The sequence below is a fragment of the Biomphalaria glabrata genome, chromosome 11, assembly GCF_947242115.1.
Source record: "Biomphalaria glabrata chromosome 11, xgBioGlab47.1, whole genome shotgun sequence".
Taxonomy (NCBI): Eukaryota; Metazoa; Mollusca; class Gastropoda; family Planorbidae; genus Biomphalaria; species Biomphalaria glabrata.
This window is the reverse complement of record NC_074721.1, coordinates 7,815,530-7,841,372: the sequence shown is the minus strand read 5'-3', so window position 1 is coordinate 7,841,372 and position 25,843 is coordinate 7,815,530. Positions and strand designations below refer to the sequence as shown.

Genomic DNA, 25,843 nt, shown 5'->3' with positions numbered 1-25,843 from the left:
GCACAAATTGTAAGACAAATTTCCATACGGACAATAAAGATTATTATTATTATTATTATTATGATTCCACTGGTCGTATAGAGATTAGAAAGAAAAATTAAATACAAGAAAATGTATAGAGATTAGAAAGAAAAATGAAATACAAGAAAATGTTTTATTTGGCGCAAGTTATTTTACCACAAAACTTTTTTGACGTTGGCGCAGAGCTTCTGATTTTCCACACAACAAAAGCCGCCACGCAAAGGGCGCCAAGTACTACGGCACCTGCAATAATCAAACCGAGCGCCCAGGTTGGCAATCCATGACCCTCGCCCGTCGCTGCTATCTCCTCGCTGTCTGCGTAGGTGCATTCCTCCATGCAGTCCAGCATGGCCAGGCGCCCGCTCCTCTGATACAGAACAAAGTCGATGAACTGGGTGGTTTCCCAGTCCGAGACGTCGTTGTCCAGCTCACACCTCACCAGCGCCCTGACGCTGCAGGATGCGTCCTCCTGGCACATGTCTGCATCGCAGACCACTGCAGAGGAGCTTGGCCTACAGGATTTGACGTCCGGTTCCGCCACATCCAGGGCTAGAGACTTGGCCACCACTTCCATGGTTCCTGATGCGGGATTCGCTCTCAAAACAAACGTGGCATCACTGCCTCCGAAGCAGATCTTGTTCTGTATTCTGTCAAAGCACACGCAAAGCAATACAAATAAAATAACAACAAAATAGTATGCATTTGTTTTTCATTAAAACATTGTATAAATAAATTTTTCTTAATATCAAATGCTCATTATCTTCTTGTTACTTGTTACTTTCTCTGAATCAGTCAGCACATTCTCTAGTCTTTCATTAGAAATACAAGTCAATGTCTTGAAAAAAATATATCTACGTACAACACGTACATTGATACATTCGCAATTTTAGGACTAACACCTAAAAAAAAATAACACCTTGTTTTCGAGTCCGAATCTTAATGTGTATTTCTCGTGACAGTCTCAGCTGCGACCTACATTTTTGGCAGCATCCAGCGCAATCTAGAATAATAATACTAACTGTACTAATAATAAACCACTAAAGAAATCCTGTACAGTGCACCATATCACTTGTAGTTGAATACTATCTTTATGTGATCTTACTGTAAGGAAAATATCTCATGCTCGGAGTATCGTCTTTGCTAATATTGACGTCATTCGTCTATAAATAGTCTCTATCCTAAGACTATCCTATACATAATGCTGATGTCAAGCACCAATACCCTAAGAAAGTCCCATACATCACGTCAAATACATATGCAAATGGTTAAGGTCATATCTCTTATATTTTATGAATATTAATATATTAATACACTACTTCACTACGTCTCTATCAATATGTTAACGTCATGCAACTATAACCTTAGGTTGTACTTGATACAAAACGTCTTACAGGTTTATATTAACGTCATCCAGCCACATCTCTGACAAGGACCTCGCATTGGGATCCTTCACGTGCTGGAAGACCAAAGACAAACGAGACAGTTGTCCATTGATTGTTGACAGGCACAAACACGTGACCAACAAGTACAGCACGTGCTCCGTCAATCCCATGTTTCACATCGTTTCAAGACCTAGATAATAAAATATTTAAAATACTTTCACATAAGCTGATTAAAAGGGAAAGAAAAACACATGGTTGGCAGCACGTTAAGTTATTTTGTGTGTGTGGTTTCAGTTGCAGTTGGAACTAACCATGGCCGGATTTAAATCTGTAGAAGTGGTGGTTAGTAGTTACTACCTTATTTTTAAAATGTAAATAGATAATGCTATGGTCAAGAAACAAAGTGCTTTGCGTTTCTTGTAAACGCAATTGTTTTTTTCTCTTTTTTTATATTTAATATGCAAGTTTTTAATTTTTGAAATTCATTCTGTATTTCATGGAGGCCCATCTTCTCATAATTCAATCTAGTCGTTTATGTTAATAAGAGACTTAATCTAAGTCATTGGATTACCTGGCTGATTGAGACAAGTGTTCTATGCTCTAATGAACTCGGCAACAAAGCAATACAATGTGCATAGGGTATGGATTAAGAAATGTGCAGGGGCGTAGCTAGAAATTTTCCATTGTTTGAGGGGGGTTGACCTCTTTAGTAGCCCCTGCATTTTGCGTAATATTTAAATTTTAATGTCAAAAACACTCATTTGGGGGCCCCTCTCAGGTGGGGCCCCGGGGGATTTTCAAATACTCCCCCTCCTCCCTCACCCAAGCTACACCACTGGTAGTGTGCCTTTAACTTTGTGTCTCTCTGAGTATTTCGAAGTGTACATCTGTTCTACTCTGGTACAGGTATCTTTCTGTAAGTCACCTTTCCACACATTCTGAAAGCCAGCCAACATCTGTTGTTGAAAGGTGATCAGCAGCTGCACTACATCGGGTTCTAACTCGAACAGGTAGGTGTCTGGATCTTCACCTTCTTCAGTTAGTTCATCTCGGAGACGTGCTTGCAAGGTTTCTTTCTTTCCGATTGCCTTCAGCCCTCGATCACGGAGTTCTCGCCTCAGTTCTTTCAATTCCAATTCGTTCAGCAGTTTCAGACAAGCCATAGTAGATCCGATCCCACTTCTGACACCAGTGTTACAATCTCTCCTCCAAATCAGGCCTTCTTTAAACACTTCTAAACACAACACAACACATCAACACATCAAGAACCTGACAACAAGAGCTCCACAATATCGGGTACTTTAATAATGAGTGATTAAGTAGATAACAGCCAATACTAGACAATTGGCATCAAACACGTCAACAACTAAAATGTCACTCTGTACATCACCGTACAAAACTCTACTGTCTCTCTTTCTGGACTTGTACATCAACACATGAGGACTCAATCAGGACCGACTTCATGGCCGACTAACAGTCCCGGTCTCCACACTCTCCGGTCTTGAACCCTTATTGTCCCTAATGTCACACGATCTATGTAGCAGATGATGTAAAGCTCATCTGTTTCTGTGGCCACCGGTTAACGAGGGTGTGATGTGGCCAGCACATCGACCAACCGCCTTTACTTTTACCCAACTAATGTCAGGTACTAGTTAGAGCTGCGTGGACTCAGCGGCGCCCAAAGACCCTGACATTAAAAATCCCAGTCTTCACCAGGATTCGAGCCCGGGAATCCCGATTTGTAAGACGAGCGCTTTACGCTCAGCCACCGCGCCTCCAGACTATAGATAATTATGTTGATATATTCAGTTGGTGTTAGAATTTCAGAGAAATAACTCGATGTTATGGACATATACTCGACTGTGTCATTTTTAGTATTAAACGTCATTTAAGTTTGTCGAATGGTTTGGACTTTTCTACATGTTACATATGTAGGTATTGTTAGTTAAGTACATGAAATACACACGTACAAGAAACCCAGACATTTTCAGAGTAATCTGTCGAAGCTAGACATCCATCAACAACTACAAGGGCAAGGCCAATCAAACACTATGCGAACGTTTCAATAATTATCGGCTATATTTAGACAACTGACCGGTTCTAAATTCAAAAGAAATAAAACTATTACAAGCTTAATTAAGTTTAGAACAAACAAGGTTCAGTTTACATTGTCCAGACACCGCTATGCTATTACCACTATATAGCACCATGCTTTGTTAAGTTCACATCAGACAGCTCAGAATAAAATCTTTTATTTTGTGTGTGTTTATTTTTCATAGATTTAACCCCCCCCCCCCCCAAAAGAGAGCAGCTTGTGCCAAACTATTAGGAAGTGTTATAAAGTAACCTGCATCTTTTTAATCATTAAATATTGTCTACCCATATGAACAAACGCATTCTGTATGTTTGGCCTTGTGATTGGCTAATTTCTCTCTATGTTACACCGGGACACCCTAAGAGTCCTCCAGTCCTAGATGTGTATGACTAATTTCTCTCTATGTTACACCCTAAGAGTCCTCCAGTCCTAGATGTGTAGGACTAATTTCTCTCTATGTTACACCATAAGAGTCCTCCAGTCATAGGACCAAAGTGACTTATTTCGAAGAGGATGCTTAAGGTTAACTCTATAACAATAGCATATATGACCTAGCCAATTTGTTTTCTCATAATATCTCATATTCACTTATAAAGACTCACCTTTTGCAAGTTATTGGTAGTGAAACTCAAGCCTCACTATGTTCGACGTGAACATTTCACTAAACCCATTGGAGAAACAAGCTTTTCTGGCAGTTTGTCTACATTGCAAGTCTCTACACTGCACTTACACAGTTCGTTAGTCCTGGCAACACACCGGAGCATATCGCTTTACTAACTGGGGTCGTTCTAATTTTAACGCACCCCCAAAAGTTTCCCGAAATAACAGGGCATTGTCACGCTACACTGACTGCTGCTTCACTACCAAAACTGAAGGTTGCTGAGGTCACTGTCCTCGGTGACTACGTTTAATCTTGGACTCCAGATCTTGAGGGAGGTACACATTTCCTTCTGCTTTTTCTTTTCAAAACATTTATACAGAGACTGTCTCATTATTACAAATGTACAGCATAACTATATCAAGGAAAACATCTGCTTATCAGTTGTTTATATTTCCAACGAGTTGTAAGTTACTAGCGTATCATATCGTATCATATCGTATCATATCGTATCATATCGTATCATATCGTATCATATCGTATCATATCGTATTATAAATATGAGCATAAAAAAATTCTTCTATTTATGGAATTCAAAGAACATAAAATTTTCTGCATAGGATGCAACATCCTTCCACCCCCCCCCCCCCACCTCCCTCCTTTTCATAACTTCAACCGAAAATAGGTTATCACAAACCCAGCAGGCAACATTGTTTGAATAGAAATAATAATTACAATAACGAGAATAAAGATAATAAAACATAATACACGTGTCTCCGTGTCCGAAGTTTAAGATACAGTGCATCTATTTGCGTTATTATCTATATATTTTGCACATCTAATTCAGACAAGTGAGTATTCTGCTGAAGTGGTCTCTTTCTTCTGTGTCTTCAGTATTACCTCTTCAAGAGAGAATGTTTCTGTATCTATTGAAGGTCATCATGAGGCACAAATGCCATTGTGATCTTGTTTCAGTTTCGTATACTTTAAATCATTATATAACATCTGAAGTGCATGGCTTGTACCTCCTTCTCTACTTCTGCAGATTAGGACTGTACGGCTCGAAAGACTTTTCTGCAGGAAACGGTACCAGAGAAAAAAGGAGAGGCAGATAGAAGAAACGATGGAAGGTCGTCCTAAGGAATGGAGAGGCCTGTCTATGGAGGAGTCTCTAATACTGGGGAAAAGGGGGAAAACAGAAAGGAATGACGGTTGTAAGATTATGTGTGGCGCCCCTATTGGCCCGACAGACTAACATACAGTTGAAGACGAAAGTGAATGCTAATTGTAACTTTAAACATTAAAAGATATAGAAATGTCTTTATTGAGTCTGGAATCAAGAGAGTAGAGACATGTGCAAATAATAGTTATACAAACATTCAAATCAATGATTATAATTTTATGAATAAGTTTATGTTTGCAAAATATGTATGTTCAAAGTTTTGTTTATGAAGAGTGCATGTGAAATCATTCAATGAGGATCTTAAAACGACATTTACAAATATACATTGAAGAATGACATGCGTTGAAGAAATGAAGGAATGTTATATTCGTTTTAATTAAAAACGGATCTGACATCTTGTGACTCTAACACCGACATTTTTCAAAAGAGAAGATATTCTGAGAGCCTGTGTTAATTATGTGTTTATCAGTCGCTGCTTCAGTTCCTTTCAACCAATCAAGTGTTTAACTATACAATGGTAGATATCCCGACACGAGCTGAATGTTTACTGAGCACCTAAAGGTTGCATGGAAAACCTCCCATATATCCCCCTCTCCCCACTGGTCCACAAATGAGACCAAAGCCAGCGCTCTAAGGAAGCATGAAAAGTTGCGTTATATAAAAGCTATTAAAAAAACAATAGAAAAAAACAACAGGAAGGACTCGAACTTGGAATCATCGTGACGACAGTCCGAATTGAATAAGAAAAAAACAACAACTAGGTAACCATCCATAACAATGATTTAGTCTTCTAAATTATCACAAAAAGCAATCGCCTGGTGTATGTCTCTTCGAAAAACGAAACAAATAATAATAATATGGAAACCAATAAAAGGGTGAGAAAATATTAAAACAAAAGATTTTTTACTTAAATCAACATTGCTACCCCTCCCCCCCCCCCACACACACACTTTCTTGTGCAGGCTGATTGAAGATACAAAAAAAAGTATTTAATATTTTAATGTTTAGCAATGGTACCTTACAATGAATGACATTGCATCTGACATCAACAAACCACGTCTGAATGTGACTCTTAATGTCCAACATAAACGTAAAGGACAGTGCGCAGTTAATTTGGTACAAGTGAAATATGACTCAATATTCTAAAAATAACATGTACGACAGTTGTCATGGTAAACTAACTCTTAAAGAGACTTTAGAATAGAAGAGGAAGATCCTAGCAATGAAATTGAGATGCTACACACAAACGAAGATACTAAAGACAGGGTTCCTTCAGCGATTGGACCCCACGATGACCTGCTAAATATTGTAAAGAAAAAACGCAAGCTAAAACTCTCTGGTCATATTACATGGTCTTCGGGGCTCGCAAAGACCCTCCTTCATGGAACAGAACCAGAAAAAAAGAAGAGGAGGCAGATAGGAAGACAACATAAAAGAATAAACTGTCCTGTCATTGAAAGAGGTTCTATCTTAGGCAAAAGATAGAGAGGAATGGAGAAAGCCGACAAATCTTGTGTAGAGCCCCAACGGTCCAACAGACTAAGGGATAGGTGAAAGTGAAGGATGGAAGAGCCATTAGTAATTGCCAAAAGCAAATATATCTTTGTTCTAGAGATTTTTCTTTCGTCACCATCAAGACCAAATATATAATCTAGCACCCTGATCAAAATTACATTTTAAAATAAAGATTCAATTTTGAGAAAAATAATTGTTAACAAATGTTCTAGTAATTTCAATTATTTCGCGAAATGCATATGATGATGGTGGGGCTGACGATTAATTTTTCGTATCACTCTCAGCTTCCAAATCACGCATCCTGCAACAAACATGGCCGCCACTATCACAATGCCCGAAACAATGAGACCGATGGCCGTGTAGGAGAGCCCCTGAGGCCCGGAGTCCTTGACCTCTTCCACGTAACCGCTGTCCAGGCACATCACGAAGCAATCCCTTAACACCAGCTCTCCGTGAATGTTCTGGAGCGTTGCCTCTATCTGCGGCGTACGCTCCCACCTGTCCGAGCCGTGGACCAGACCGCAGTCGATAGCCAAGTTGACCACGCAGTTGTTGCTGGGGGAGCAGAAGTGAGTAGTTGTGCACTGGACGGGTTTGAAAGCCGGCATGCAGGAGTCGATGCCTTGAGTGCTGTTGTTGAATCGGATGCTCCTGTCTACGATCTCCATATGCGCTGTGTTAGGGTCCATTCTCAGTACAAATCTGTCACCCACCGCTCCATAACAAAATATACTGTAGATACTGAAACAAGAAACAGAATATATTGTAGATACTATACTATTAATTTAGAATAAAACAAAAAATTAAAAAAAAGCAAAATATAAAAAAATCCTTAAAAAACAACAACAACAAAGCTTATCTAAAGGAAAGAGCTCCGCACTTACGACCATGTGTCGAAATAATTTAGAAGATATTTCCCTTATTCGATATCAAACAAAATAAAATATTTATCAATAGTTAATTGACAGATTTGTCAATTTGATTCATGTTTTGTTAGGAACAATAATAATTGTTGAAAGTTTCAACTTGATCCGAGAAAGGGTGTAGGAGAAATAACGTGTCCGATTATCTAAAGGGACGCAACCCTCCAAATTGAGCAGTATCTTCAACACTTTAATCTCTTAAATATCTATTTCCCATTCTATTAATAACTTTAACATGCCAACTGTTCTCAAGACCTTCTACGTGGCAACGATCTATTAGTCTACATAGGTGGCGACGTCGCAGGTCAGTGTTGAAGCTATAACGATTGGTCTCGATTGAACTAGTCAACTGAAGCTCCTATCGCACATCTTGTTCTTATAGAAGATCAATTTCATTTTGGCATTCGGACCGCACAAGGGGAGAGAAGATACATAGTTATTATTATCAGTGCAAAGTGACAAGCCAGGAAAAGGTATGCGTCTGTTAACGTCTAAGCCGACTCTAAGCAACTATTTGGTTCTTGCAAGTGTTTTAGTTTTCCACTGTAATTCATACTCTCCGACTCCAGCTTAGCAGAAATTATTATTGTCTAGTTTGTTGATTTTTCATGCAAAATATTTCTGAATCATTAGATAAGTTTATTAACTTTAAAAGGTGAAATCTTTTATGCAGAGCGATCAAAACTAGTAGAGGTTCACTAGTACAGTACCTACGTAAGATACTATGTATAGAAACAAAAAATGACGCGTACTGTGTTAGAGAAAGACAATCCCATTAGTGTGCTGCGGAACGGTATATAGAGGCTCATGTTGTCGTCGACAACACATGAATCAATTTAAAAAAATATTAATCAATATCATTATTGGTAATTAATTGATTTTGTATCGTATAGAAAAGGGGGAGATAAACCTTGCAGAATTGAACGGTTCCCTCTCTTCAGTTAATAGAAGCTTTCTTTTTATAAAGTTTTTTGTTAATTTTGTTTTTAACTTTGCAACAGGGTCGGCCTTAAGCATAGGCAAACTAACAGCCGCATAGGGCCTCCGATGGTTAGGGGCCTCGTACAGGATTTGAAACAGTTTCTTTAGAGAAGAAATAGCAAAACTTGGCCTCAAAGTTATTGGTGAAGTATACAAGGGTCTGAATAAAATGCGTAATTTTACTTTTCCACTGTCTTTAAAAAAAAATTTTCCTGTTTCATTTAGACCACTAAATTCACTTCGCCTAGCGCCTCCAATTATCTGTTATTTGCAAACAATAAATGCTATTAATAGAATGAGGTCAAGGGTTAGCATTTGTTTGGTTATGGCAGTGATGCCCAAAATACGGCCAACGGGCCATATCCGGCCCACAAAGTGGTTCAATCCGGCCCGCCGAGAAGTCGGCACAAAGCGTAGAAACCCCCCCCCCCCTTTTTTTTCCAAAGAAAAATTACGTTAAGGCCCTCACATTTCCTCTGATGGATTGGTCAATGACCTTTAAAATTTGTGCGTTTATGAAATGGACTCTGAATGTAGAGCCTAAGAATCTAACAGTAAGAGTGTACTCATTTTACTTTTTTTGTGTGTGGATATGAAGCCAACATATTTTATTTGTAAAGAATGTGTGGATGTTTTAAACAACAACATATCAACAGCTTTATAAAACGAATCTGACGACTTTCTTGGTTTGATATAATAATATTAGATTATCATTAAATGGTCCCGAGGATCGAACCCTGCTACATAAATCCACTTCCGTTCTAGTAGCTAATATTGTCCACTCCACTCCTAATTGGTAACAAGCAAAGTACAAAAAATATTATTTTTAAAAATAAAGCTTATATTAAGTGTAGAATAAAAGATTGTTAGGGTTAGGATTGTTTTTAAAGGAAGGATTGTTTTTATGAAGCCAAGATTGTTTTTAAAGCCTAGCTAGATGGAGGAGGTTGATGGGAATATTTACCAAATAGCGACAAGACAATTAGTCGGTTGTAAAGCTGGCTACAATGCTGTTCATATTTGAAGTAGAGAAATGAAGCCATTTTCTGACAACTTCAAACATCTCATTAATTAGTGTATTAGATCCACGGATTTGGAATGAAATAATTTCAGGTCAATGTCAATTCTTTTTTTGCACCTTTTCGTTCATGTGGCCCGTGATATGAGTGTCGGAAATTAAAATGGCCCGCAAGTCTAATTAAGTTGGGCATCACTTGGTTATGGCGTTACGCCATCAGAACTTTACATGGAGTAAAGACATCTGAGTTCATGAAATTAATTCAATCCCATAGCCAACGAAGCACAGCGGAGTCACGTGACAGCACTAAGTAAAACTGTTTAGTTATCCTCAACATAGGTACTGTTGCTAAATAGTATAACGCACATAGAAGGTCGCTCTCCGAAGACAGGCGCAGACAGTCGTCAGCGGATTGTTCTACATTGGTGTGGTAAAATATGTAGGTCGCATCTGGGTTTGCCTGGTAAAGAGAAATGCTGCACTCATCCTTAATCTTCGGAATCGAAAACATTGCCATTAAATTAATATATATTAATATGTACTTTTTCAGCCTTAAGCATATTACCCGTTTTATTTGAAAAAAATTTATGCCACTTTTGTGGACATTTTCTTTTATAAATTTTATTAATAAGTTTACTATAATTCTGTGGCATTTTACGTCTCGCGAGACGATCTTTTCCCTTTGCAACTTCTTGTGTGACTAAAGAGGCCAATCCTTGACTTGATACACATTTGCGATCGCAGGTTGTGCATATGTAATCAAGGGCGCCGTTGCATTTTCACCCTTCTTTCTGTTTCTGTTGTGTATGACATCTGCAATCCGAGACCCTTCCTTTAAGCTCTCTCTCCATGTGGATCTATCCAGTGCCACCTCTTCCCAGCTGCTAGTGTCGATTTTAAAGAGCTTCATGTCTCGTATGCATACATCCGTATACCGTAAAAGTGGGCGACCAGTGGCTCTCCTGCCTTCTATTAGATCGCCATACAGAATGTCTTTAAAATAAGGTTTCAAGATAAGATATCCAATGAGGAAGTGCTTCTAAGAGCAGGGTGCCAGGACATCCGCTCTGTTATCAGCAGCAGACGCGTTGGCTGGCTTGGCCACGTTCGTAGAATGCCAGTAGGTCGACTTACTATAACTATAATACAATTAAAAGGCTTTTCGTCGAATCCGAAGTACAATAGATCACCTTCGACACGTGACTAGGAAGTCCCAGTGTGCTTATTATTTGTTGCGATGCCTGAGCATTTGTTATTCATAATAAAATGCTTTAGATCTTTCCAATTTTAAATTTATTATATTATACTCTTTGTAGCTGGTAAGACAGATAGTACACTATGTCACCTTCATCACGAGTCTAGGCAGTCTTATTCTTTTGTTTTTTCTACCGCACACATCAACGAACTACTCACAGGCCCTTAGGTATCAGCCCACCGAGCCTTTGCCAGAATGCCCATAGAGTCGCCCCTTCCTTTCAAAACGACTACCAAAGGTAAATTTTAATTTCCTCTATCTTTGTCTTCGGAGGTAGCTTTCTTTTAGGCCTCGAATGTGTACCCTGTGACATTTGTTAAGGCTGTCTTTCCGCAGCTATTTTGTTTCCTGATTTCTTCACTAAGAAATTAAAGCAAGCTAGGGCATGAGCTCCAGCATCTTTTAAATCAGTGTTTCCCAAACTTTTGACTAAAGTGTACCTTGTGTAATTTTTGTAAAGCTGAGTAACACTCGAATTGCATCTATGAGAAAAATGAACATAATAAATGGATATTTGGTATTAAAAAAATATCATAATAAATGAGATGCAACGCGAACCCTCCCCCCCCCCCTGAGTCTTCCCGTAACCCTGGGGGGGGTACGCGTACCCCACTTTGGGAGACACTTGTGAAAAGGTTACAATTGTAAGGTAATAGACTGATATCTGACGGCATAGGAACGTGACCATTATTGTTCTAAAATCCGAATGTCCCAATAAGGGGATTCGATTATATAATTGGATTTGCTCTGGTACTTTGGGATTGAACACGAATAAAATGTTTAACCTGTTTCGGATGTTTCTTCAGAAGTTTCTTCAGAGTTGAAGATTGTCTGCTTCCTAGTCCAAACCCGCCGCAGGACGAAGGACATGGCAGCGGGAAGGGTATGAACCTGAGACCATCGAAACAAACTGAACGACACATCAGCGCGCATACCGCACGACCAAACTGCCATCCGATTTTGCGGTGTGCCAATTCAACGAATTTAACTGTGATGTCAAATTCAAAACTGTGAAATATACGATGACAAGATAAGACTCACGTCCTAGAGATAATCGGAATGACGCTCAAATCTTTGGCGCTTCCATCAACATCAGGCTGTGAGGAGTCCAAATGAAACGATAATCTGATAGTCTGACTAGAGGCAAGTCCAAATAAACTTATATAGACCAGCAGTGACATGACTTCTGTGCAACCTGGGAAACACACAATTTTACAACATAATACAGACGATATGTACAATATATTCCTATATATGTTAATCTATATGTATATGTAATTATATATTCGCACTTTTGAACCAATATGTTTTTGAAGACATGTTACATACTATATTTAATACATACCTTGCAAATAGGGATATAAAAGTTTTATAGTAAGGTAATAATCCAAAGTCTATTCATAAAATTTTTCACATTTTGTATGCATTAATAAGCAAGATGTTTTGATGTCATACTCAATGAGGTTTCTTTGAAATATTCAAATGCAACATTTCACTGCATTTTAATTTATATTTACCCTCTCTCACCTTCTACGGGCACTTTAGTTGTGTCTTTTGTCTGTATGTCATTTGTCTGTATGTCTTTTGTCTGTATGTCTTTTGTCTGTATGTCTTTTGTCTGTATGTCTTTTGTCTGTATGTCTTTTGTCTGTATGTCTTTTGTCTGTATGTCTTTTGTCTGTATGTCTTTTGTCTGTATGTCTTTTGTCTGTATGTCTTTTGTCTGTATGTCTTTTGTCTGTATGTCTTTTGTCTGTATGTCTTTTGTCTGTATGTCTTTTGTCTGTATGTCTTTTGTCTGTATGTCTTTTGTCTGTATGTCTTTTGTCTGTATGTCTTTTGTCTGTATGTCTTTTGTCTGTTTGTCTATTGTTTCTATCCAAGCAGTATATTAGGAAGCCTGAACAACTATTTTGCTTATTTTACTAATTCTGAATGCACACCATTAGTATTAGTCTATGTAATCATAAATAAAACATGTTCCATTAGGACCTATAAAGACGTCTCATTATTGCTTTTAGAATTTCACAAATAAAAGTGTTTTTCTGAGTAAATGGATGAAGTAAGAATATTTTAACCAGAGAGAAAAGTGAAAGTGTTGGCAAAAGTTGACAATCTTGGACCTGTTACCAACTCTGATTATCAATGCTATAATAATAAGGCTTTCCTTCGAGTCAGTCCCAGCAGAGACCTACATATTTAGCCACATCTAGTGCAGACACATACGTGGTCCGCCGGTGGTCGATATAGGTTCACTTTTCTCCCTCTACGTCTGACCTCGGCAGTGGATTTTAATTTGGTCTCAATTATGTATTCGGCGACCTTTGTAAAAAGAAATCTCCAGCTATTTCATTTGGAAACCACCTGCTGCCAGGTGCTTTTTTTCTGTAAGTTAAGTTGGCGCCTACGCTGGTTTTCAAAGCGTTTCAGTGGGGCACCTTGTTACGCTGACCACCTTTCAAGTCACCAAAAAATATTACCGTTGGTATACGGTCGTACTCCATACTGGTACTATAAACAGTCCTCTATAGTATGGACTGTAAATGCTATAAAAATATTAGATTATCATTAAATGGTCCCGAGGATCAAACCCTGCTACATAAGTCCACTGCCGTTCTAGTAGCTAATATTGTCCACTCCACTCCTAATTGGTAACAAGCTAAATACATTATAAATACTATTTTTAAAAACAAAGCTTATATTAAGTGTAGTTGTATCAATTAGTTTGGATCAGTGATGTATTAAAATTTGTCGTAGATCTAGACTAACAACAATAAATTATGAATCGGTTTATATCTCAATCAACAACAATAACACACAAGACAAACATGTTAATCAAGATTTCATTGTAGCAAATATTGACAGATCAAGATCATTTTGTATCCTTAATCACGTAGTCGTAGAACGAGGACGTTAGAGTTCTAACCTTCTAACTAAACGTAAATCCCAAATTGTTTATATAACAAGATCAACTTAATGTTTAATGTTACAGACTCGAGCAGGTACTTATCCATTGTACATGATGACATCACTCACTACACGGAGCCTTTGTTTGAAAATCTGCAAATGTCGGATCTATTTAGTATAAATGTTTAGAATTGAAACAACTATATAGCTCTAGTAAACTCATGCCTGAATGAATTTGTGTGAATGAAACTAAACAAATACTTATATTTCATCGAATATAAATTATACACTTAAATTATTAGCACATTGTACGTTGTAACATTATGAAAAATTACACTGCAATATTATATCACATCCAAAGACTCACCTGACTAATATATGATGTATTTATTTAAAAATAAATCAGTTTCTCAGCAACATTTTTTTGTAAATATGGATATAGACATTGTTTTGAGTTAAATATGTAAGCAATGTTTCATCAATAGTGATTTGTATAGATCTCAACACTAAGCACACATACTGGGTGTGTTAGTGTGTTGAATGTGCGTTGTTAGACCAGACGCTATCAAGCATGTTATCTTTCTGGACTAAAGTAAAGGGTTCAGGTCAAGTGGACTTCTTTTTCAGTTGAAACAATAACAAGACGGACAACTCGGGATAATCTTTAACAAAAAAAAAAATTTAGACTCTGTCTAAACTTGGTTGACGTCGCTGATAACATTGTCTTAGCAGTAAGATGATGTACAAGGTCTAAGTATAGAAATAAAGAATAGATGTCTCTCTAAGTAAAGATGAGCATGGACGGCTGCATGGTCGTGTGGTATGCACGCTGGAGACTTTCGTCGATGGTCCCTGGTTCGAACCCTGCCCGATGACATCCCTCATCGTCCTTCAAGGATTTAATCCTCATTAAACCTGAAGGAGCAACCAAAACATGTCCAAGAAAACTAAAGTAAAGCATGCAATACAAAACAATATAAAACCACGCAATATAACATTGTCAATAAAACGAATAGATATGTATGCAATAACTTATTATGGTATAAGTTACTGTATATAATAATATCCTATATAGTATATCGCAATGTAAATACACAAAATAAGTTACTTAGGACTGCAAAGTGATGGATACCTTGGCTTTAAGTATGACATCATAGTGACATCTGTCAAAGTTAAAAGTTTCTGAAGCGACTCAAGACATAGTCTGATCTCACAGGTGACCTTCAAAACGCAAATTAAAATTTGATGTGATCAGGGCTCGCAAAGACCTCGCAACACCAAACCAAATAAAGCGTCTGGACCTGATGGTATTCCAGCTATATTACTCAAAGAACTAAGCAATGAGCTAACCCCAGTGTTCAAAATACTCTTTCAGGCATCGCTTAACCAGGGCAGAGTACCAAAGGACTGGAAAGAAGCTAATGTCACCCCCTATTTAAAAAAGGGAGAAAAATCTGACCCAGGAAACTACAGACCAGTATCACTTACCAGCATCACATGTAAAATCCTAGAACACATAATATGTAGCAACATCATAAACCACTTAGACAAACATAATGTCCTCACCACATACCAACATGGCTTTAGGAAATATAGATCATGTGAAACACAACTAATAGGACTAATTGATGATTTTTCAAAAGGTTTAGATAATAGTGAACAAATAGATGCTATCTTACTAGATTTTTCCAAGGCTTTTGCTTAAGTTTGCTTAAAAAATTAAAATATTTTGGCATTAATGGTCCACTGCATCAGTGGATTAAAGATTTTCTGATAGGGAGAGAACAAACTGTAATAATAAATGGCTCTAAATCAACACCGATACTATTTTTAATTTACATAAATGATTTACCAAATTACATTACTTTAGGAACAAAAGTCAGATTATTTGCAGACGATTGCATAATATATAGAACAATAAAAACAATACAAGACACAGATATTTTACAAAGAGAATTAGATGAATTACAGAAATGGGAATCAAATTGGAGCATGTCTTTCCACCCAGAAAAATGTCAGTTGTTAAGAGTAACAAAAAAACTAAAACAAATTAATTCCACTTATCTTATTCATGGGAAACCAGTAACACAGACTAAAAACGCAAAATACCTAGGTGTTATAATAAATGAAAAACTGTCATGGAATCCACATATTGATGAAACTATAAAAAAATCCAACAAAGCATTAGGGTTTATTAAAAGAAATTTCTATAAATCAAATAAGATAATACAACTAAAATGTTATTTAACCTTGGTTAGGCCAATAATAGAATATGCATCCTCCGTTTGGGACCCCCAAACTCAAGAAAACATTAAGAAACTAGAACAAACACAAAATAGAGCAGTGAGATTCATAACAAAGGAATATTCACATTTGACTAGAGTAACACCATTAGTAAAATCACTAAATTTAGAAAGCCTTCAGGACAGAAGACTCAAAAGTAAAGTAGCAATTATACATAAAACACTGAACCATAATCTTCAAATACAAAAACAAAATTTAATAAAATACACAAAAATAAGGGCACATTCCTCGTCCCATATGCTAGGACAAATTTGTACAAATACTCCTTCTTCCCTAGTGCTATTAGAGCATGGAATGTGTTGCCTGAGCTAGCCAGGAAAACCAGTGACTTGGCAGAATTTAAGTCATTGGTTAATATGCATGACTAAATGCATGACGCGTAGGACGTAATCATCTTCTTTTTTGAAGTAACGTCTTTAATATAAGGTAAGATAAGATAGACCTTCCTACAAGGAACAGTAACAGGAAAAAGATGCTCACAGAGACAGTAATGGTAACTGGTAAGAGAAGAACATGCCATTCATTGAAAGAGATGGTGTCCAAGGTATATGACAGAGGAATGGGGAAAGACGATGTACAAATCATGGGTTCAACGGTTCAACAGACTAAGGGATAGCTGACGGTATAGGTAGATTCATATTATTAATATCTAATATATAGATCTACATTATATATACAATTTACTTTTTTTTAATGTACAAAATGATAGCGATGAACTCCCTTTCATAATCAGGTAGACTATTATTTACATGTATAGTGAAGTTTTCAGTGTACTCCAATATTTACATACAACATGATACAGTGATTATAGTTGATACTAATAAATACATGTACTTTCTAATTTTTAGTTTCTTGGTCACATTCGTTTGGTTTGACGTATGTTTGCCGGATAAATGTGCATACCATGTAAGGAAAGTGCCCTAAAACAGAAAATGTTTAAAAATAAAAGCAGAATTTCGTAGGTTACAACATAGAGGCTAGTTACAATGCTTTTATCAACTCTGTCTGTGTGTCTGTCTGGCCAAAACATTGAGCACGTTATTTCTCCTCACCCAATCTAGGATCAAGCTGAAATTTCGTACAATTATTTCTGTTACCTAACAACACAAGAATCAATAAAAAAAAATATCCATTAGTTAATTATCTACAGGTAATAAATTACTTTGTTTGGTATCTCAAACACAGAAAAGAAATAGTACTTCACTAGGGTAGTGTCATAAGCTGAATTGTCCCCTTTATATTAGGCTGCCTAAGGCTGCTGTCTCAAGCTTTGTGAACACAAAACATGAAATAGAAACAATAGATAACTCTACAATGTTCCATGTTCATGGACTATTCGTTAGTAGAGTTGTTGCCGCATTGGCTTGAGAAGCCTGAGAAGGCTTTAGCCCAAATGTTCGAATTCATGTCGATTCTCTTTATTTTTAAAATACATTTAAAAAGCGATCACCCAGATGCCTCGTTTTTCTCCCCCTTTCCAACTGGTCCAGACAAGTGATAGGATCATAGAGCATTGAGAACGCTAAAAGCATGAAATAGCGCTAAACAATAAAAACAAATGGTGAAAAAATATTTCTAATCGCACAGATTTATTATTGTTAGTCTAGATCTATTACCAATTTAATTATACGACTGATCCAAGCTGATTGATACACATTAGTATAAGCTTTTTTTTTTTTTAATTATTTTTTTTTAAATTTATTTTATGAAGTGCAGTGTGAGCAAGTTGTATGGGACAGTAGACACCGCTGGTTTAACACAGTGTTTCCCAAGCTGTGTTCCGAGGAACCCTAACATTTCTCCAGGCCTGAATAGTTCCAAGAACTTCTGGAATAATTAACTAGTAGGCCAGAACGAGAATTAATCTAAAAAAAAATTAAAAAAAAGCTAAGTGTTCCGCTAAATGACCAGAATGTACGAAGTGTTCAATTAAGCCGCATCATTAAAGAAAAAGTTTGGGAAACCCTGGTTTAACATGTAGCCACATGCGTAATTACAAAATATATATTGTTTCAGTAGTGATCGTTAAAAGATATATCAATTGAAACGTAATGGTTGCAGAAATGCACAAGTCTGGAGAAGATACAATTACTAATGTTAGCGAAAAGGCCTTGGCTATGTTTTATCACGCTCACATCTGCAATATTTTAAGTTTCAATATCACTGCCTGGTATGGCAATCTGAGCATTAAAAATAAAAATAAACTTTATAGAATCCTAAATGCTGCTGGCAAAATCATTGGCAAAAAACAAACCCCATTTGGGCAGTTGTTTGAGACAAACATCTATAAAAAAGCTAACAAGATCCTCGAAATAAAGAATCACCCTTTGTGTCTGGATTTTGTGCTTTTACCATCACAAAAGAGATACAAGACACCGATAGCAAAGACAAACAGACACAAACACTCTTTTGTTCCCCTGGCAATCGAATCATTACATAAGGACAATCTGGTATAAACTTTGTCACATGTAAATTATGAGTGAGTCTGGTGTGAATGTACACTTTGGTTTCTTATAGTTATAGTGTTTTTTTTGTTTGGTGTAATGCACAAATTGTAAGACAAATTTCCTTAATAAAGATTATTATTATTATGTTAGAAATGAACGAGTAGTCATTCTCTGGCGCTGCCAGGGTCGAGTTTCGCTAAAGAGAAACAAAATTCATCGTAGTCCCTTTAACAGTTTCCACTGAGGAATTTTCTGGTGATGTGGCAGGTCTGCAGCAGTACCGCCTTCTGACAGGCAACGAAGATGTTCCTAGGAATGTTAAGGGCCTTGAAGGTGTCTGTGAGGTCAGTTGTTATTATCCCCTCGGTTGATATAACAATGGGGTATATTGTTATTTTGGACAATTTCCATAGACGCTTAATCTCCAAGCCTAGGTTCCCATATTTTCTTTGTTTTTCTATCTCAGTTTTTCTTAAATTATGAGACAGTGGTACGGCGATATCGATAATGGTAGCGGTTTTTTCTTTTTTATCGATGAACAGCAGATCCGGGCGATTGAAATCTACCGTTTTGTCGGTCAGAATAGGCCTATCCCAGTACAGCAGATGTTCAGTAGACTCGAGAACCTCTTGCGGAGAGTATTTATAATAAGGGGGAGTGTCCTTACCGATCAATTTGTACGTCAAAGCCAGGTGTTGGTGTATTAACTTTGCAACTTGGTTATGGCGACCTAGGTAGGCTGATTCTGATAGGGCTGGACATCCTGCCATAATGTGTTCAATCGACTCGCCCACATTTCCACATTTTCGGCATTTGTCGACAACATTGAGTTTCAGGATATGCTTCTCGTAATTTTTTGTCCTGATTACTCTGTCCTGTATTGCTGTAACAAAGCCTTCTGTTTCAGGGTAGAGATGACCTGCTTTGAGCCATGTTAAGGAAGCAGCCTTGTCGATGTTGTCCCCATGTAATGAAGCCGGAAATTTTCCGTGGAGTGTTTTTTCTTCCCATTGGCGAATCTCATGCCCTACGTCGTCCAAACCGATATTGACATCAGCATTGTGTAGGTTCAGAGGGGTTGCATCGGAGTCGTATTTCCGTAGGAAGGAAACTAATTTATTGCTGGAGGCGAGCAGTTTTGATCGTATTTTTAAAACTTGCATCTTACACAATTTGAAGATGTTCTGCAATCCACGACCCCCATCCTTCCTGGGCAGGTATAACCTTATGGTGGAGGACTTGGGGTGTAGACATCGAAACTTGGTTAGTAATTTTCTAGTGAGTCTGTCAATGTCATGTAGGTCGGTGTCAGTCCATTTGATCACACCGAACGTGTAAAGGAGCACAGGGACGGCCCAGCTGTTAATTGCAGTGATGAGATTACTGCCAGACAGTTTGGTGTTGAGGATTTTATTAACTCTTTGCCTATATTTGCCAAGAAAGTCCTCTTTTAATTTCTTATGGTTTATCTTGGCATTCTGGTTTATTCCAAGATATTTATAAATAGAGGCGGAGTTCAATTCCTCGATGCCTTCAAATTCAATGTTGGTGTTCGTTGCCTTGCCCTTTTTAATGCTTATGATGCCACACTTATCCAGGCCAAAAGACATACAGATATCGTCACTAAAGCATTTTACCGTTTTGATTAAGGTGTGTAATTTTTGCTCGGTTTCTGCATATAGCTTTAGATCATCCATGTATAATAAGTGGGACACACATTTTGTACATTTAGTGTCAACCCTAAAACCGTTTGTAGAGTCTTGGAGTAATGTAGATAGAGGATTAATCGCTAGGCAGAACCAGAGTGGAGATAGTGAGTCACCCTGGTATATACCTCTTCTTATGTGCACAGAACCTAGTTTATCACGATTTAGGTGCAGGTTTATCTTCCAATTATCCATACAGACTTTCAATAGTTGTTTTATTCTTGGGTTGATTCTATGGATGTCCAGGGTTTTTAATAGCCAATCATGCGGAACTGAATCGAAAGCTTTTTTGTAGTCGATGTAACACATGTGTAAATTTCTCTTTCTTCTATTAGCTTGATGCAATATAATACCATCTATAGTTAGCTGTACTTTACAGCCCATCGACTCTTCAATGCAACCTTGTTGTTCATCTGCTAGTAGCTTATGGGCAGAACAAAATTTATACATTTTACTTTTTAAAAGTGAAGTTAATAGTTTATACACCACTGACAGACAAGTGATAGGGCGATAGTTTGATGGTTGGTTCGCATCCCCTTTTTTGGGGAGGAGAGATGTTCTCCCTTCAGTGAGTTCTAACAGCATTGAAGACGGTTCTGATATTAGCTCGTTAAAACTTGATGTTAGTGGTGCATGTACGGCTGTAAGTTTTTTCAGCCAAAAGTTGTGTATATTGTCCGGTCCAGGAGCAGTCCAGTTGTGGGTTTTTGAAATAGCTGCGGAGACTTCCTCAGCTGTGAAATCCTCATCAGGCATTTCTGGTATTAGGTTGTTTTTAGTTTGGATTTCCTCGATCCAGTCAGCCTGCACATTGTAATGTAGTGGGTCGGACCAAAGCGCCGCCCAGTAGTCGGTAAAGGAGCCGTGTTTAGTGCTATCAATGGTTTGAATTTTGTCAGCACCATTATCAGCTAGTTTACGGAAGAACTGTTTTCTCATGTGCTGAAATAAAGCGTTATGCTCCTTTCTTTTGGTGGTTTCGTTGTAGCGCTTTAACCTAGCTCCCTTTAGTTTAGCTTTCTGTCTCAGAGTATCTTTCAAACATAAGAGTCGTGCGTGGCTATCACAGTCCGTCAATTTGATTCCAGTTGTTCTTAGTATTGTCTTCATTTTGTTAAGTATTTTCGCGGAATGGTTGTTTCCCAGATATTGTCCAATTGTATCCATTTGGCTCCTCAGTTGATTAATATTGTCTTCAAGGCGCCTTTTCCATGCTGGCACATGTTGTTTTGGTCTTTGATTAATTGGGCCTAGCTCGAAGGTCTTTTGTCCAGAGAGCTCCGTGACAGCCACAGCGGCGCAGTATATAGCGAGGTGTGTCTCAAACAAGTTTCTTGGTGTTTCAAGATGGTTAGCTAAGACTTTATTTATTTCATTAATATATGTGTTTGTCTCTTTCTTGACGTTTAGCTTGGGGATACGAGGCCTAGAGTTAAGATTTGTGTTTTTATAACGGTCTATAAGATTAGAAAATTTTGAGTGTAGCTCATTGCTTATTGCCGATGTTGGGTCATTCTCTTGTTGGTTGGGTGTTCTACTAATGTCTTCGTTGGTCGGCTGTGTGGGCATGTCGTTTATGTCTGAGATGAGCTCTTGTATATGAAGCTCATGACCTACTTCCCTTCTTATCACGTCAATTTCTGCGGGGGTCAAATAACATTTTTTAATTATTACAGATCTTCTGTCTACAACATTCTGCTCTGTAAGGTTTAGATTAGGGTATAATTTGTTAAATTCCAGGGAGAGTTTTTGCCTATAACCTGGTAGAGGTTTATCATCACAAATGTTAACACGGAAGAACGATTTGATAATGTCTATATTCATTTCTCTCGTCCATTTGATCCTTTTGGCTCCTCTTGTTCTACCACCAACAGCACCTCTCAATTGTGTGAGGTGCGAGTCAGGGAGTAGACCGACCTCTTGTGTTTGGTCATGAGGTTGTGAATTACCCTCAGTAAACACTCGACTCATTGGTGAATAATATTTACCGCCTAATTTATTTCATATTCATCGCTGTCCTGGAAGAAGCAATGGGTCCGTTCTATTTCCTCAAAATTCAAAAATGAAGATAAAAAAAAATGAACGTGCGTTAACTAGTTTATTTTGATCTACTGTCTCAGTAAACAAGCTTTTTAGATCTAGGTCTAGTAATCATGGAAGTGACGCAGCGAAAATGGCGTCCCTAGCCTAGGATAAGAAGTGATCTTAAAACTAAGAAAGTTTTCAAACCCAATGCATAAAAACATCCTAAGTATATGCGGACCTACAACCATGTAGCAGTACTTCAGTATTTGTAAAGTCTACAGTACAAATACTTCCTTGATCTCGCTAAAAAGTCATAAGAATACAATGAGTCAGAGAGAAGGAAAACACGCCATAGCTTCCGGCGGCCATTATTATTATTATTATTATTATTATTATTATTAGTATCCACTACAAGGCTTCTGATATAAACATTGTGGTTCCTTCGATTTACGCGATAGACCCAAACATTATAGATAACTTCCCATGGCTCCTTGCCTGACAGCGTGCAGACTGGTCAAAATGATCACGTGACTTTGTTTATGTAGTTTATTTTTGGGTGTCTGTGTAAATCTTTCACGTGGACACGTTGGAGAAAGAGAGAAAAGAGAAGAGCTCTATTGTGTAGTTTTTTTTTGGGGGGGATTCTAGGACAGAATTGAGACACATTCATCAATGTTTGTATTTTCGTTTGTGAATTCTGTGGATTATTTTTGTTAATTATTTCACTGGATAATCATTTCATTTTTATTAGGCTCCAGTAGAGCACTGTGCAACAAAGGCAGCAGAGACCGGTTTTGGGTGAGTACTTTTGAACACAAACGCAACACTATATAACAAGAAACATAGGCCTACACATTCAAGCTAAACATAATATGTTCTAGAAACTGGAGCTAATGAAATATTAATATAACACAGTTCTTAGTTTAGATGCATGACTGGGTAGTTAAATTGATAGAGCGGCTCGCTAATAACGCAAATGTCATGGGTTCGATCCCCATATTGGCTATTTTTTTACTCTATTTTTCAATGACAAATAAAGTATGCATTGGTCACATTTAGTAATTTGTGAAATTTCAAGATTAACACTGTGCCTAAATCCATGCCTAGTTACAATTGAACCAAATAGGGGCGGTAATTTTAAAAACACACTTATGTGAAAATAACAGAGTTATTGTCCTTGCTGGTAATGATCTTTAGAACATGTTTAATTTCAAAGTGAATATAAACATTTCTTATTTGACATGATGCTTGCCTATTACTGTACAGTTAACTTTGATCATTACACCAATGCCATTTGTTTTTTAAGACAAATTACATTTTGCATATGTAATAGAAATATAGAGCGACTTTCCCAATTTTGCTCCTTGGGGTTACTGTACCTGTTTACGTTTTCTAGTCAATGCTGTACATCTGGTTGACTCGATCATTAAATCAAAGCTGTACTTAAAAACAAAGGGCTAAAAAAAAACCTTATAAGTCTAGCATAGAAGAGTTAATTTCTTTTCTCCAGTCACTTAGGATAGAAAGAGCTTCAGCTGTAAACTAAAAAAAAGTTTAAGCATAAACACACAGAGAAGACACAAGAGAACAAGCAAAATATAATTTTAATAAGTAAAAAAAAAACAAAACAAAAACAAAATAGTGATAATAATAATAATGTTATAATAATAACAAAATAATGAAATGGGTTTCGTCAAAATGGAAGAACTATATTTATAGCTATTATAGCCATACCAATCAGTACTGTTAGAATTATTTCCCCTAAGCTATATAAAACTGTATTAATTATTACCATTAATTAATTTATTAATTGATATTTTATTGATTCATTCAACTTAATCCGAGCATGGGAAGTATAACAAATAAATAAACAAGAATTATTCCAGACTGACAGACAGATTGACGAATAGTCAGAGTGAGTTGATAATAGCTTTGTGAAAACAGACACCGAACATTTGTGTTCCTTTGGCAATTAAACCATTAATAATACAATAATAATTAATTTCACATGTAATGTTACACTGAAACTGTGGTCTATACATTTCTTTTTGAGCTTGCTTATAATTTGTTTCTTTTTATACGCTAATTGGGACGACCCGTTTTATAACGCGCTCCCGACACATATATATGCACATGCAATCAGTTTGTTTAATCTGTAATTAGTTTCACATATTCCTCGGCCCCCCCCTCCTCAAAAAGAAAATAACAAAGTACTACGTGAAGTCTGAATTATCTTCGGCTTCACAATTCAATTAATCTCACACACACAACAGCTATCACGCTTTTCGGCCCATTTATATCACAATGACAAACTTTTAAAGCATGTTTCGATTGATCGATTTTTCAGTACACACTTTTCAGCTTCTTATTTCTGTATATAAAACCTTTGGTTATTTTATTTTTTTTTTTTTAAATTGCTTCCATTAATCTTAAAGCAAGTAATGTACGGTATAATACAACACAAACATTTCTTTAAACCATCAGTTTCAAGCCTAGAAGTTTAAAAAAATGCATTCACCGATGATCCCTATTATACTTCATATGTACAATGCGTCCTTTTAGCTAAATACCGAAAATAAAATACTATGATTTGAAAGTAAAATTGCGGTTTTGCGCAGATTGTGGTAGTCAGGTTGAGAATGTCAAAACCTTGTCTTAGTGAGCACCTAGGTAGTAAAAGGAACATGTGTACGAAATTTCAAGAGAATCAGTACCACAGTAGCGATACGATACGATACACGAGTCTAGGGTAACTTACAAATATATAGTAGAGTGCTAAATATGCAGCTCGCAACTGGGTTGCGTTGTCACGTGAAATATGACACTTATCCTTATTATTTCCAATGTCTGAAAATTTATTTTTATGCGTATTGTACAATTTTCCTTGAGGATAATAAATATTTCTATAGGCATTATATAAGAAAATAATAAAATTCAAGTTCCCTTTTAGACCTTGCGGTCTATGGAGCAGATGATGTTAAGGTCATCTGTTTTTTTGGCCAACGGTCAACAATCAGGGTGTCATGTGGCCAGTAAAACAACCAATTGCCTCCCATTATAGTTGGGTGGACTCAGGGCCTCCATGAAAATCCCAAAATTCAAAATCCCAGTCTTCACCGAGATTCAAACCCAGGATCTCAGGTTATTGAATCCAAGCGCTTAAACACTCAACCACCGCGCCCCCAATGACTAGTATTATTATTATTGACATGTGTGAGATTTATTAGAGGAAACACAATCATTGTAGTACCCTTATCATTAATCTTATTCTTCTCCTTATAAGAAGGTTTTACTTGTTTCTCATTTTCCTTTAGAGTCGAAGATAATCTACTTCCAAACCTAGTCCAAACCTCCAGAAACACATTGTAATTGTTTCTCATTTTCGTTTAGAGTCGAAGATAATCTACTTCCTAGCCCAAATCTAGTCCAAACCTCCAGAAACACATTGTAATTGTTTCTCATTTTCCTTTAGAGTCGAAGATA

At 37.1% G+C, this 25,843-nt stretch overlaps 2 protein-coding genes across 2 annotated transcripts; both read right to left on the bottom strand.

Annotated features, from left to right (window-relative positions):
* Positions 1 to 140: 140 nt before the first annotated feature.
* LOC106069879 (uncharacterized) lies at positions 141 to 4,264 on the bottom strand. The gene is made up of 3 exons (XM_013229646.2): positions 4,101 to 4,264; positions 1,413 to 1,593; positions 141 to 668 (listed from the first exon to the last, which is right to left on the bottom strand). Exons 2-3 carry the CDS (start codon positions 1,571 to 1,573, stop codon positions 155 to 157), a joined length of 675 nt encoding a protein of 224 aa, XP_013085100.2. The 5' UTR covers positions 1,574 to 1,593; positions 4,101 to 4,264; the 3' UTR covers positions 141 to 154.
* Positions 4,265 to 5,396: 1,132 nt separating this feature from the next.
* LOC106069884 (uncharacterized) lies at positions 5,397 to 14,450 on the bottom strand. The gene is made up of 3 exons (XM_056004646.1): positions 14,246 to 14,450; positions 12,013 to 12,166; positions 5,397 to 7,535 (listed from the first exon to the last, which is right to left on the bottom strand). The coding sequence occupies exons 2-3, from the start codon at positions 12,150 to 12,152 to the stop codon at positions 7,016 to 7,018; spliced, it is 660 nt and encodes a 219-aa protein (XP_055860621.1). The 5' UTR covers positions 12,153 to 12,166; positions 14,246 to 14,450; the 3' UTR covers positions 5,397 to 7,015.
* Between the last annotated feature and the right edge of the window lie 11,393 nt (positions 14,451 to 25,843).